Source organism: Saccopteryx bilineata, chromosome 3 (assembly GCF_036850765.1).
Source record: "Saccopteryx bilineata isolate mSacBil1 chromosome 3, mSacBil1_pri_phased_curated, whole genome shotgun sequence".
NCBI classification, from domain to species: Eukaryota; Metazoa; Chordata; class Mammalia; order Chiroptera; family Emballonuridae; genus Saccopteryx; species Saccopteryx bilineata.
This window is the reverse complement of record NC_089492.1, coordinates 66,030,151-66,045,671: the sequence shown is the minus strand read 5'-3', so window position 1 is coordinate 66,045,671 and position 15,521 is coordinate 66,030,151. Positions and strand designations below refer to the sequence as shown.

Genomic DNA, 15,521 nt, shown 5'->3' with positions numbered 1-15,521 from the left:
ACTGAGCCTATACTATAATAATACAATGAAAAGGTTGAAAGTTCTGAAAAGGGGTGTCTGACAGAGGATCCAGAGGGGTAGGGTCCAGAACATTTGTGGAGAGACTGACCTTGAACTACAGAAAGGAGAAAAAAGACCTCTTCCTCTAGAATGGGAGAAAAGTTGGTGATGATGACCCAGCCAGCAATATATGCATAAAAGGGTGGGGCTCTGCGGCCTTCACACCTGGTATCCTGAATTTGTCTGTGAGGTGGCAAAGGGAAGTGCATTTTGGGAGTCAGGAGGCAATGATGAGGAGAAAACGAGGGAGTGGAACAGAGACACATGAAGATCAGTGGGTAGTAATCCAGACCCAGTGAAGACAAGACAGTGAATTGGGATGACACTAAATCCATATCCATGGCAGTTTTACCTAGCGACTCAGGAAAAAGCCTAGTTGTCCCTGAAAAGAAATGGACTGGATCCCCCTGGGGGGTAAGGATGAGGGGGTCTTGCTGGTGCTGACAAGTATGACTGAAGTGACTCATCACGGGGATAAGGCTGGCTAAGGAGGGAAGTGGAGTCTTGAGTAGTAACTAACTAGGAGAAAAAGAGAAGCATCCAAAGAATAGAAGTTCCTACTGAACTGGCAAACAACCTGAGACTATCAAAGTGATAAGAGAGCAAACTAGCCCAACCTGTGGGGGCACAGTGAATAAAGTGCCGACCTAGAATTCTGAAGTTGCCAGTTTGAAACCCTGGGCTTGCCTGGTCAAGGCACATATGGGAGTTGATGCTTTCTGCTCCTTCCCCCTTCTCTGTCTCTCTCTCTCTGTCTCTCTCTCTCTCTCTTGCTCTCTCTCTCTCCTCTCTAAAATGAATAAAGTCTGAAAAAGATAAAAATTTAAAAAATGATTCTCCCCTCATTTTGAAAAAAAAAAAGAGCAAACTAAGAGAGTGTAGTCAGAAAATTAGCAGATCAGAATTTTAGATTCCAAAGGTGAAATTCAAGTTACTGATATAATCTAGTGGGTAGCCATGGGAAAGGACTGAAAAGTGAAGGAGAAAGTCTCTTTCTCTTAGGGTAAAAATATGCTGAAAAAAGAAATAAGTGAATACTGTCTTTTTATCATATATATGTGTGTATATATATATATATATCTGAAAGGAGAGCACATGCGCATTTCTGTCCTTCACTCATGAGAAGCAACGAGCACAGCAAGTAGGCTACCCTATCGCTAAGTTCCAAAGACAGAAGCCTGCTCTCTACATGCTATTGTAATAGGGAAAGAGGTACAACTTGAATCACTCAGGTTTTCAGTTATTTTATAGAAATGGTAATGTGACTTGCTCCTTTTGGTTTGTAAAACTGAAGAAGATATTTGATGTATCAAATATCCTATTTCAGTATGAGCTATATCTCATTTCAGTTTGATAAAATCAATGAGTTGTGAGAAAGGTTTAAATGTCCATTAATCTACATATTTTAAAAATCTGACCTTGGTTGCTAAAATAAAAAAAATCTGAGCAAAAAGATAAGCTTTTGAAGTAGGATTCATTTTCATTGTGCAAAAGCTAATGAATGCAAATTTGTAATCTAATAAAGGTCTAGCTGGTATGTTCTTGACAAATTTGATTCTAAGAGACATGTCTTCTCAAAATGTTCCAGTCAAATGTTTGGGTGATCATATTCATATGCTTTACATTTTACATTTCTTTGTAATGAAAATCACTTATGTTCCTTGATGAGATAAACAAATGGCCTCTTATGCTCATGGTGACTTCCTATAGCCACAAGTTACTTACTATCTTTGGCAGTATGAGATCTAACAGTTACTTCCTTAAATCATTACAATGTTAGTATGAAATTTAAAACATACATGATAACAAGAGATATCAATGGCTAATTAGTCCACAAAACAAAGAGAATAATATAAACAAAATGTTTAGTCATTAAAATTATTCCATTTAAAATGTATTTTATGATTTATAAAATGCATGGCTTATAGAACACCTGAAGTAATCATACAGCAACAGGCTTTCAAGCACACAGATTCTTAAACTTGGAAACTCACATCTTTGAATTACTGACAAAAAAATATAGTTATTTGCTTCTTGAAAAAAAGACAAAAAGATGACTTTAAAATCATCACATGCTTTGACTAAACTGAAGCACACAAAAGAGTGATTTTAGGAGGCATCATTCACTTATAAATTTTTAACACTTTTTAAGTTTTAAAAAATATTATTTTAGAAATATACCATCATTGAGTTAATACAGTAAAAATATGATTGAGATATGTATGACATCATGATTATGCACATTTTGGACATATTCTCGTTCAGTCAAGAATCCCCAACATGCCAGTGGCTGCGTCACGCAGGTTGAATTCTCACCTCTTCCCACCGCGTGCACAACCGATGGGCCATAGCCCCGGATCTGGAATCCAAGTCCCTCGGCTGAATCTGGGATTTTCACTGTCCTAATATCAAGCAGAAAATCAGGTAAGGCAACCTTAAAATGCCATCATTGGTTAAAACAATAGCTGTCCACACTTTTATTTATTCTTTCAAAAAATATGCAATGAGAGTCGACCATGTGAAAAACACTGGGTTTGAAACCCATGAAAAAGGCATTACGCTGCTTGCCCTCACAAAGGCACATAGCAGGCACACATTGTGGAGTTTTTCACTTGACATATCGCTGTATATCCTGAACAAGTATATCCTGAACAAGGACCAGGTCAGGGGCTCAGACACATGTCGCTTCAAATCCTCCTTTAGGCACTTGATAGCTGGATAACTTGAATGAACTCCTTAACTTCTCTGAGACTGACTTTCCAGAAAGAGGATGGTGTTAAAACTTATTTTGCAAGGTGTCAGTGGAGATTAAAAGAGATACTTTTGGTAAATTGCCCTGCATTGTCTATGAACTACATAGGTACTTAACAAAATGGAAACTTCTCTCCTTAGTTTACTATTACAAAGAAGACATCAGTGCTCTGTGAAATGTCTTTGTTAACATTAACATAAAAGAAATACAGAATCAATACATTTCTACCTGTTGGGAAACTCCACCAAAAAACAACAAAGAGCTAGTTATAAAAAACAGATGTGTCAAACACTACATCAAAGTAATATGAAGAACTTTATTATGTATTCAGTGGAATGTTAAAAGAATAATATATCAAAGGATAAACCTGTATAAGGGAAAAGAAATGTTCAATGAATCCACACGAAAAAGAAGATGAAGGGATAGAGAACGTGAATAAGCTGTCATGGCAAACAGAGAGGGGTGTCCGAAGCGGCCCTGACAAATGAGCTACTTCATAGGAGGAAGCCAGAAATCAGATAGTGACAATGAAAAGCAGAGAACAGCAGACAGGATGGAACCTCATAACAATAAAAATGAGTATAATAAATTGCAGTAGAGAGCAAAGACAAACGAATACAATCCAATACATTTTGATTGATTGTCCTGGATGCCCAAGAAACAAAAGTGTTTTCCAAAAGCTGATGAATGAGCTATGAAATAAATGCAGCAGTACTTCACGGGTACATTAAGCAGAGTCTCAGGTTGGGTACAGCAGGTCTTACTTGCAATTTATGAAATAGCTGTTAGAGCAGTTGGAGCAACACAGTGCCCAAAACACTTGAGAAACCCAACTAGTGCATTTAGGCCTGACAGCGATCTGGCTCTGCAACCTAAAATATAACCTAGGCAGGCGTTGAGGCATTGAGGCGTTTGGCAGTAGAAACACACATTGCCTGTTTCAAAGAACCTTAAAAGTATTATTACAAATTAGGTAACACACTGTGAAGTGATCTACACATTGGTGGGATGGAGGACACAGAACTAATTTATCCTTTATCCTTAATTAAATAATTTTTGGTATATAAAGCTATACCTTCTTTCTCTGAATAGCAATTTGTTACTAGTATCTGTCAAAGATACACTTGAAAATAGAAGATAACTAAGGAAAAGAAAAGGGAATACATACATTTTCTGAGTATGAAACAAAAAAAATACAGGTATCTCATGCTCCTGTAAATTATCAGTGGGAGTCTACTTTTGCTGAAATAACAGAACTTTCAGGCTATGATAAATTATTGTTCTTTAGGGTTATGAACAATTCATAATGGCCTCTCAACCCTTTCTAAGCAAGGTCTTCTATGCTTCTAATATTGCTATAAAAGGTTGATCTACCCTAATCACCTAGAAGATTATTATAATTTTCTTAACAAAATTTGTACAAAATACCATGAGATGCGCTTGGTCATAATTTGGGGACTCCCATCATAAAATTATCTTTGGAAAACATGTTTCCCTATTGTGGAAACACTATGTTGCCTATTAAAAGAAGAATTAAATTTATACAAGAAGGATGCTCTATTTCCTGTAGAAAACAAGTGCCTAAATTATCTACTACAAGGCCTGCCGAAAAATATCTTGATGCTATCTATCATAAAATACAGATTCAAAAGAAAAATTGTGTTGTATTTGCTTCTCACATTTTTGATTTTGGTCCCCAAACAGGATACTTTATGAATTATAAGTAGCTATTGCTAGAAAATAAAAAAGTGATTTATAGATAAATGAATGATACATTAGAATGAGGACATAAAGGTTGTAAATTAAAAAAAAAATTAAAAAGAAAAAAATGAGACTCAATCCTCAAAACAGTTTTAAAATACAATGTCAAATATACTCTTGATGTAATAAAGAATCAATGGAAAAAATGAAATGAGAGAACAGAAAAGCATCATAGATAACATCACTGGAGTATACATTATGGGCCAAACATGTCACGGAGTCTTCATCATCCTAGATTTGTCTAGTGTTCTTAGCAGCTTCATGACATAAGAATGCTTATCATCCCTATTTTTTTATGGATGAGGATGTTGAAGCAGCACAACTAGCATGCAAGTGGTGGATGAGAGCCTTGAACCTGGACCGGAAATATCAGTTCCAGTTACTGTGCAACAAACACTAAGGGGAGAAGCAACTACTTTGACGACTTAGGATTTGCACTATCTATTTAATTTTCAAACTGTTGACTTCAAAGTCTTCTACCTGCTAAAATGTTTGTAAGCAGTGGGCCAGTGTTTGCAGGGTTAAGTTAGGGGGAAATGGGCCATGGGGAAAGCCTTCATGTTCACTAATGATTGCTTTAAAATACTACTCCCTTATTCCTTTCCTGTTAAATGTCCTCAAAGTATCCAGTAAGCAACTAGGTTAGCTTTATCCTAGATAGAGCTGGAGAAGAGGGGAGCACTATATAATTCATTTTAGAGAGATGCCACTTTTCTGGTTATTTGCTGCTCTCTAGCCCAAAGTCCTCTGAAATTAATAACTTTAATGAGGTCCACTCTTTCAGACCCGTTGGTAAGCTGTTAGTAGAAGCATTTACCTTGACTTAACACTATAGAATCTAGCCCATTACACTGCACTTCAACTTTTAAGATAAATAGTGCACCCAGCTTTGCTGTACTTATATTAAGGCAGGATAGAATACTGTATTAAACAATATATGCTTAGAATCTTTCTATAAGTAGTTAAAATAAACCATTTTGTTTTTGAAGTAGTAACCTTTACTTATCTTAAAATTCATAAAATTTCTTATCACTATTGATAAATAATATAATTCAGTCTTAATCAGTAATTTAGATATAATTATAGTACATTACAACATGATGGTAAGCACTTTATATGCATTATTTCAATTACTTAATTGGTTAAACAAATGGAAACCTGATAAGGGAACACGAGATCATCAATGATTACAGAAGAAAAGCCACTGTTTCCTAACCATATTCATAATATCTTGTTAATTATTTCTTTTAAAAAAACAAGATTTTTAAGCATCTCCCATTTTAGAAATATATAATCATGCATATGTGTGTTAGTACTTATAAACTTCAACTAACAATAATTTTCAAAAGAATAACAATGGGTATTTATGGATGATATGATTCTAAGAAGTCTTCCTTTAGAAGTTTATTCTCTAAATTTCCTATAAAAATATGTTATTTTCTAATCATAGGTATATAGATAGGCAGACTTTTCTTTTTTCTTTTTTTAAGAATGGACGTATTTCTAAGTACACACAAGCATGGAAATGTCTTTCACTCAATCTTTACCCCATCTCTTATAAGTATTTAATTATAAATGCTGTTGAATCCACTCATAGCCCTTGAAATTCTTAGAGCTGAAAATGGAGGAATGCAATTATTTATTATGAAGTGTTCTATTAGTTTTCTTCACTCATGGTCAGACTTAACCCAACCCAGACCAGGAAATTTAGGCAGCAAAAGAAATGTATTATTTCTTCTGAAACTACCTGATTTAAGTAGGAAGCATTTTATCTTCATAAGTCAAGTATGGGTTGACAAGAAAGTATTTTCAGTTGTCACACATAGTGTTGTATCAATAATTGTTTTGAAGGATTTCTGTCAGTGTTATAGTTTTTTCCTTTTGACATTTGATACCAGTCACATTTAGGTTACTTTAGAAGCAAGTTGTAATTTTGTTTGTAGCTGTTAGTTTAGGGTCAATTTTAACATGGAGTGCAGAAACAAACATTTTTGGTATATTTTGCATTTTTATTTCCATAAAGGAAAGAAAGCTGCTGAGGCTCACAAAAAGATAGGTGAAGTTTATTGTGTTGATTACATAACAGAATGCACATGTCAGAATTAGTTTAAAAAATTCTGTTTCAGGGATTTTTCACTCAAAGATGAAAAACGTTCTGGTCGACCTACTGAAGTTGATGATGACCAAATCAAAGCCATAATTGAAGAGAATCATCATATAACTGTTCAAGAGATTTGCAGAGAGGTTAAATGTATCACACACAACAATTGAAAATCACTTAAAATATCTTGGACTCGCTGAGAAGCTCGATATTTGGGTTCTGCATGAATTGGAAGATATTCACTTAACACAACAAATCAATATTTGCTATAGTATCTCTCGCGCAATGAAAATGACCCTTTTTTGAAAAGTATCATCACTGGTGATGAAAAATGGGTCATCTACAGTAACATCATTCAAAAACAATTGTGATCCAAGTGTGATGAACCTGCACAAACCACATCTAAAGCTGAATTGCATCAAAAAAAGGCCATGCTGTCAATTTGGTGGGACTAAAAAGGTGTTGTGTATTTTGAGCTGCTTCCAAGATATCAGATGATTAATTCAGATGTTTACTGTCAACAACTAATGAAACGGGATGAAGCAATCAAAGAAAAATGGCCATGATTGGCAAATCACCAAGGAATTGTGTTCCACCATAATACAAAGCCTCACATATCTTTAGTAACTCATGGGAAATTACTGGAGCTTGATTGGGAAGTGATGTCACATCCCCCCTCCAGCCCTAAGCTGGCACCATCTGATTACCATTTATTTTGAAGTTTGCAAAACTCTTTGAATGGTAAAACTTTCACAAATGACGATGACCTTAAATCGCACTTGGTTCAGTTTTTTGCTGATAAAGACCAAAATTTCTATAAGTGTAGAATCATGAAGTTGCAAGAAAGATGGCAAAAAGTCATTGAACAAAATGGAAAATATATAGTTGATTAAAATTCATTTTTTTGTATATAAAAATGAGTTTTCACACTATAAAACCGAAATTACTTTCTTGCCGACCCATAGTTTCCCCATCATTTTAAAGACCAGTTTTAGTAATGTTGGTGAGGTTTAAATATTCCAAGAAATGAGATGCTTAATTCTAGACATTTGCTTAGTTAACTTTTCTATTTTATTCACCTATGTATAATTTTTTAAATCCCACACAAATCATAACAACTTACTCCCTTGGCTTTGTGCTCACAAGAACTCTTAGAGGTTTTCTGCTGCTTAAGCATGATTTCAGGAAGCAATCCACTTCATTGAAAGGTCTCATAAAAACTAGGTCACCATTAATAGCAAAAATCTTTTTCCCAACTTCCATGCCAGCCATCTAAGAAAGGAAAAAAAATCAAATTATATTTTAATAAGGGATCTATTTTTTTCCAGAATTAGAATCTGAAAAGGTCTAGTACTTAGATTTTGACATTTTAACACATCTGCAAATGTTTTTACACAACTTCACAAAACAGAACTGTGGCTGAGATGACAGAATTATTCTCTCTGACCTAGTTTTAAATTTGATCACCCATCTTTACTGAGATTCTCCCCCTCCATCCATGACTTAACATTGTATTCCTCCTGTGTCCCTTTCTTCTGTTGTATTTTATAGTTTTTTTTTAAATTTCATCCTTTTAACTATAGTCAAATACTTTTGCCATCTACATCCAATTAACTCAGAGCTTCAAGCTCAGCACAGACATCCATAATGAGCAAATAAGCATCGTTAGCCTGAGAAAGCCCAAGCGTTTCCCAGGCCATTTCTTAATGGCCTAGAAGCCAACTGTGCTCCAGCAAGCACAGACTACAAAATGCCGGAAAGACCACAAAGAAGACATATCTCTCCATGTCAACCAGGCCTACTGCCTATACACTATATGCTGTTTTAGTTACCACATAAATGATAAAAACCTGGGAGAAGGTATTTTATCAGGGGCAATGTCAGATGAAGCTGTGATTCAGAAACATCCTCTGAAAATGTCTGGGAGAAACATTTCCTTCTCACAGAAAATGATTAAAAATAAGCATTTGGTGACCAGGCCCATGGACAGAGTACAAGTTGACCAAATATTTTGTTTGACATTAATGTGCTGCTGTACATTAAGCTTCATCAGGTGTAAGTTTGTGATTTGGTCAAAGACGGGGACCTTGGGCATTAGCAGATGAGACAATGGGTGGCAGTGTCTGTAAACAGATCTGTAAACAGATCCAAAGTTAAAAGCCACATTTCATTCATTATCAAATTCTTTCTTAAAGACTTAAATAATGAGAAGTTTGCTAGGGGATTAAGCATCTTACAAGCCCAGCAACGAGGTGAGAATACTTTAACTCTGATAACCTTGGTATATAACACTGTAAACTAGATTCTGTGAAGACAAGAAATGGGTCTATTTTGTTCATTGTTGTATTCCCAGAGCCTAGAACATTGCCTAGCATATAACAGGTACTAAATAAATATTTCTCAATTAATGAATGAATACAGCCCTACCCTACACAGTCTTCACTTGGTGTCAAGCAAGAATCAGGGAACAGGGAAGCCCCACAGGCATGCAATGAGCCATCTGGTCTCCCAGGAGGTAAGAAGTTCACAGCTATTGATTCCTTGAATACTGCCCCTCCAACTACACCTGAGTACCCAGACATGGACTCCTCTCACACTTCCCAAAAGTATTTGGTAGAACCTCAGAATTAGATTATTCAGAAACATTATTTTCAATAAAGGTACTTGAAGGCTGATTTTAATTAGTTTAGAAATTTTATATTTATATGTCATGGGCAACAAATTTAAATAAAAATGCTAATTTACTTTACCTCAGCATTAGACCCCTTTTCTACCAACTTAATTATTGGAACTTTATTTTTGTCTTCTAACCCAAAACCATAGCTGCCTTCATTGGATTTAATCTGAAATGCAAAATATTAACAATTATTAATAAAGCAAGCAGGAAAAATGTCTGCAAATCAAAGAGTAAGAAATAATATGCATTCCATCAAACATGTTTATGAAATCTCCTGCCAAAATAAAATCAAGAAGCAAACCTATGACACAGTAATAACTTACCAATAGTGATTTAGCTATAACATTTTCCACGACTTTTAAATCATGCTTCATAAGTCGATGTTTTATATTGGATCCTTCCATTTCTTCATCAGCAAAAAACCGGAAGAGTAGAGGTTCGTCTTTGAATTCACTTTTTTCAAGGACTAAGGAAACAGAGAGAGATTCAAATTGTTTCAATTAATTCAAAACTCAAACTTTTTGACAAACTGATAGACATTCAGTAAAGTAATACCAGTACCATGGCCTCAATTTAATACTTCTAGAACAAGTTACCTTCTCTAAAATTCATAAGATATTTTTCTGTTTATTTCTATAATTTTTTTAAATAAATTTTTATTAATGGTAATGGGATGACATTAATAAATCAGGGTACATATATTCAAAGAAAACATGTCTAGGTTATTTTGTCATTAAATTATGTTGCATACCCCTCGCCCAAAGTCAGATTGTCCTCCGCCATCCTCTATCTAGTTCTCTGTGCCCCTCCCCGTCCCCCTAACTCACTCCCTCCCTCCCTCCCATATCCTCCCTCCCCCCACCCCTGGTATCCACCACACTCTTGTCCATGTCTCTTAAGTCTCATTTTTATGTTCCACCAATGTATGGAATCATGTAGTTCTTGTTTTTTTCTGATTTACTTATTTCACTCCTTATAATGTTATCAAGATCCCACCATTTTGCTGTAAATGATCTGATGTCATCATTTCTTATGGCTGAGTAGTATTCCATAGTGTATATGTGCCACATCTTCTTTATCCAGTCTTCTATTGAAGGGCTTTTTGGTTGTTTCCATGTCTTGGCCACTGTGAACAGTGCTGCAATGAACATGGGGCTACATGTGTCTTCACGTATCAATGTTTCTGAGGTTTTGGGGTATATACCCAGTAGAGGGATTGCTGGGTCATAAGGTAGTTCTATTTGCAGTTTTTTGAGGTACCACCATACTTTCCTCCATAATGGTTGTACTACTTTACAGTCCCACCAACAGTGAATGAGGGTTCCTTTTTCTCCACAGCCTCTCCAACATTTGCTATTACCTGTCTTGTTGATAATAGCTAATCTAACAGGGGTGAGGTGGTATCTCATTGTAGTTTTGATTTGCATTTCTCTAATAACTAATGAGGCTGAGCATCTTTTCATATATCTGTTGGCCATTTGTATCTCTTCCTGGGAGAAGTGTCTGTTCATGTCCTCTTCCCATTTTTTATTGGATTGTTTGTTTGTTTGTTGTTGAGTTTTATGAGTTCTTTGTAAATTTTGGATATTAGGCCCTTATCTGAGCTGTTGTTTGAAAATATCATTTCCCATTTAGTTGGCTGTCTGTTTATTTTGATATCAGTTTCTCTTGCTGAGCAAAAACTTTTTATTCTGATGTAGTCCCATTCATTTATCTTTGCCTTCACTTCTCTTGCCATTGGACTCAGACCAATGGAACAGAATAGAAAGCCCAGAAATAAAACCACATATATATGGTCAAATAATCTTTGATAAAGGGGCCAACAACACACAATGGAGAAAAGAAAGCCTCTTCAACAAATGGTGTTGGGAAAACTGGAAAGCCACATGCAAAAGAATGAAACTCGACTACAGCCTGTCCCCGTGTACTAAAATTAATTCAAAATGGATCAAAGACCTAAATATAAGACCTGAAACAATAAAGTACATAGAAGAAGACATAGGTACTAAAATCATGGACCTGGGTTTTAAAGAACATTTTATTTCTATAATTTCCAGCCAATGTTTCCTTTAAGTTACTCTTACCTAAAAGATTTGAATTTTTAATATAAGGGGTATTTTTTTCAATGTTAACTTTTTTATACTTAACCACATCTTAACTTTCCAGATTAAAACTTTAATTTAAGTAAAAAAAATTATATTGAATAAAAAAATGTATGCAATCCAAAACATAGAAAACTATAATGTTTTGAATTTGTAGTAAAAATTTTAAGTCTGTTTTTAATATCTTGCACAATAATGGGAAATTCAAATGGATTAAGTGTTGTCTTTCTGTGTGTGAGCAAATGCCACCATGATCACTTTGTTCTAACACTTGAAACCAAAAATATGTCTCCTGGGAGAAATGTGATTTTAGTTTCCATTAATCCCTAGCTCTTCTCTGTTTAAAAGCATTAGTCTCACATAACCTTATTTCTTCAAAGGTCAGTTTTTTCCCCCTTTCATCAGAACATTAATATTTCCCCCCAAATCCCTAAAATTCCTGGCATGCCCTAATGATACAAGGTTTATGTTTTATAAGCCTTTAAAAAATTAGGCTTACTACCAATAGATGATATTTGTATTCAGCAAGATCCTGGCAGCTGTCAAAATGTGTTAAAAAAAGAAATCTTTTCTATTTCCATTTATCTTTCCTAAGTACTTTGTAGAAACAGGATGATTCATTGAGCCAGGGAGCTAAAGAGGAGGCAGGCAGGTCCTGCCCCACAGTAGAAATATAAGGCTTTATGATGAGACAGACCTGTGTTTAAATTCCAGGTCTGGGATTGATTCTGGGTGTAACATTGGGAAAGTTACCTAAACAGTTTGAATTTCAGTTTCCTCATCTGTGAAATATGGGCCATAAAACATTTTTCATAATGTTGTACAAAATTAAAATGAGGTAATAAATGTAAATATTTTGACATACAGTAAGCAATTAAAGATAGCTATTTATTTTGTTATTTTTATAGAGTTCCAAATAATAATTATTGACCAGATGGCTGTATGTATTGATCTTTGAGTAAAGACTGTCAGTGTGAGTTAACAAATGAAGCTATCAACCACAAAGTCATAGCGGACAACAGAAATGAGACTGTATGTGAGATTGAGTTAGGTCTTGTCTACATGACATGAGCAATTTTGTCTCAAAACTCACATGGTACTCCTTCCTCCCCCCCAAAATCATCTGTCTAAAGGAGTGATAAGACATCAGGAAGGCCAGGCATTAGTTGAACTGATTGTAATTTACTGACAGACTTTTGTAGGAAAAATATTTATTATAACTCAACATTTAAAAATAAGTGTTGAGATCAAATTGCTGCTTATTACTGCTTGTTTTCAGCTTGATATTATAGTTTAAATTCCCTATCATGATGTCATTTCTTCCATTCAATGGTTCGCTCCTCAAGGATCAATATTTCTATATCACAATGGACACTATACTCTAGAGCAGGGGTCTCAAACTCGCGGTCTAGAGATAGTGGAATGTAATGGAATTCCCAAAGGAATATACAATAACCAAGGATGTCTTCAAATTACTACCTTTGCTGTACTTTTTTCTTCATAAGAAGGTAACAAGCATCTGAAAGCAACTTACAAATAGGTATCAAATATTTGACAAGTGCTATTAAATAATGTCTATAAGCATATATATTAATAAATATTTGACAAATGCTATTGATTACATGTCTATAAGCATGTATAGTTACAATAATTTCTAAAATGGAATAAATAGAGAAGGAAATTAAGTCTCAGTGTTTTTTTTATAAATTTATGTGAAATGAAGTAATCAAACAAGAAAGAAAATCTACCTCAAATTAGTAACCAAAAAACACAAATTTCTTCCAAAAATGTATAATACTGTTCTCTGAGATAAGTTTGAACATAGTTTTATAAAAAGAACAATAAATATTTAACCACATATACTTTCATTTCATTATTTTATTATATTCTAGCATTGAAAAAAAACCAAAACATGAATCTGATCTGAAATAGTTTCAAAGATGTATATGAGCTTTTTTGAAAAAAATAAAAACTTCAAAACTCATGTCCTTACTCTTCTGGAATCAGCTACAGCCTAGAAAAATAGAAGACTAGTGCCAGAAATTGGGAGATAATGAAGATGTGGTGACCCAAGATGGACACCTGGCAAGGCCCGACAGTCTTGCTGGTCCACCTCTAAATGACTTCACTGGAACACTGAGGTATTCTTGGTGTCCTAACAAAAACAAACAGTAAAATACATCTGTAAGCTTTCAAAATAAAAATTCCTAATTCCTACCATGGTGCATAAATCCATTGTCACAGAGTCCGATGCCAAATATCATTGCCTCTTCTCTGGTGCGGCAATCCCCCTGTGAACCATTGAAAGAAAGCACCATACAGGTTAATATGCAACTGGAGTCTTCCATCTTTACTGTAGTTGATGTTCCCAGCACTAAGCAGACAAAGCCAATCATATGCAGGGCAAGGAAAAAGTAGATATACAGTAGTTCATATGGAAAATAATGCAATAATTAATAAATAATAAAACATGAATAAAATGTTTTTCCTACTCACAATTATAAACCTACTTTTGCCCCACCCTGTATTATTGTCTATATTGATTTTCTAAGCCCACAATATATAAAACATTCACCTGATTATGAAAACACCTCCTTTTGACATTAAATAAAAACAAAGATTTAATATTTCTTGAGAAAAACCATTTTATTAAATATAAAAACATGATTAAAATGTATTGCTACCAAAAATGATTCCCTTCTTTTATTTCTTCAACCTTTTATCCCATCAACAAAATATCCTAAATATTAAAATCATACTAAATAAAGCTAAGTACATCATTATGCATGATCTCAGCTATTACTTCCCTTCCACCAAATGGCCTTGCTCTTTGAAACCTCCTAATGAACCCTACTAATCTAGGGTGACCAGTAAGACCCGTAGGGCAAATTTTTTGGCTAAATCAGCAAATGCAAGCTTCTCTCTCATCATCTTGCTGAAAAAATAATCAGATTAGATAACTAAACTCTAAAAAAAAGCTCAATGCAACTTCTTGTCATGGCACCTACTTTATTTCTGTAGGTATGAATTCATATATATGAATATTTACGTGTATGTATGTGTGTGTGTACAACCTTAGAGTTGTATGTTTTAGAGTTTAAAAAGTGCCTTCCACATATTATTTCATTTTTTCCTAGTCCTTTCAGCACTCAGGTACTCTACATAATCTATCTTCTCTTCTCTTTGTCCATTCAGTTTCTACATCAACACTCTAATCTAGTATGTCTTCATCAAAGCCAGCCCATGTTTTCCTAATTTCAACCTAAGCAATAAGAGTTATATCTGATGCTTGCATTTGGATAAGCTTTACAGTATCAGAATTATAAAACTTATATTATAGAGAAGAAAAGACAGGAATAGTTAATACAGTAAGTAGCAAACAGTTGTGAAAATAACATTTAGGGAGAATAAATGCCTTGTTCAAGTTTGCATAACTACTTATCAACAGAGCTGTTATCAGACACCAGGTTGCAGAGTCCCAGTCCATTGTGATCTATATTGCATTTTATTTCTACAGACTTCATCATTCATAACATACTGCTAACAAATACTTTAGAAAAACACTTGCAATTGGTCCAGGTTTTGAGTAATTCTCTTAATGCTCATACTTGGAAAGTAAAAATATCAAAAGAAAAAAAAATGATGATAACTGACCAGCTTTTACTTCAAAAAAATGTTCTTCAGGCCCAGGCCGGTTGGCTCAGTGGTAGAGCGTCGGCCTGGCATGCAGGAGTCCCGGGTTTGATTCCCGGCCAGGGCACACAGAAGAAGCACCCATCTGCTTCTCCACCCCTGCCCCTCTCCTTCCTCTCTGTCTCTCTCTTCCCCTCCCGCAGCCAGGGCTCCATCAGAACAAAGCTGGCCCGGGTGCTGAGGATGGCTCTGTGGCCTCTGCCTCAGGCGCTAGAGTGGCTCTGGTTGCAACAGAGCGACGCCCCAGATGGGCAGAGCATCGCCCCCTGGTGGGCATGCTGGGTGGATCCTGGTCAGGCGCATGCGGGAGTCTGTCTGACTGCCTCCCTGTTTCCAGCTTCGGAAAAATACAAAAAAAAAAAAAAAAAGAAGAGA

At 35.2% G+C, this 15,521-nt stretch overlaps 1 protein-coding gene across 1 annotated transcript in view; it reads right to left on the bottom strand.

The window, feature by feature from the left end:
- PREX2 (phosphatidylinositol-3,4,5-trisphosphate dependent Rac exchange factor 2) overlaps window positions 1–15,521 on the bottom strand; it is a 283,206-nt gene that overhangs the window by 131,594 nt on the left and 136,091 nt on the right. Inside the window, exons 16-20 of the mRNA XM_066266273.1 lie at window positions 13,672–13,744; window positions 9,675–9,817; window positions 9,425–9,517; window positions 7,798–7,946; window positions 2,377–2,462 (exon numbers count right to left, since the gene is read on the bottom strand). Of these exons, the coding sequence (XP_066122370.1) occupies window positions 2,377–2,462; window positions 7,798–7,946; window positions 9,425–9,517; window positions 9,675–9,817; window positions 13,672–13,744 (544 nt within the window). The remainder of the gene's footprint in view (window positions 1–2,376; window positions 2,463–7,797; window positions 7,947–9,424; window positions 9,518–9,674; window positions 9,818–13,671; window positions 13,745–15,521) is intronic.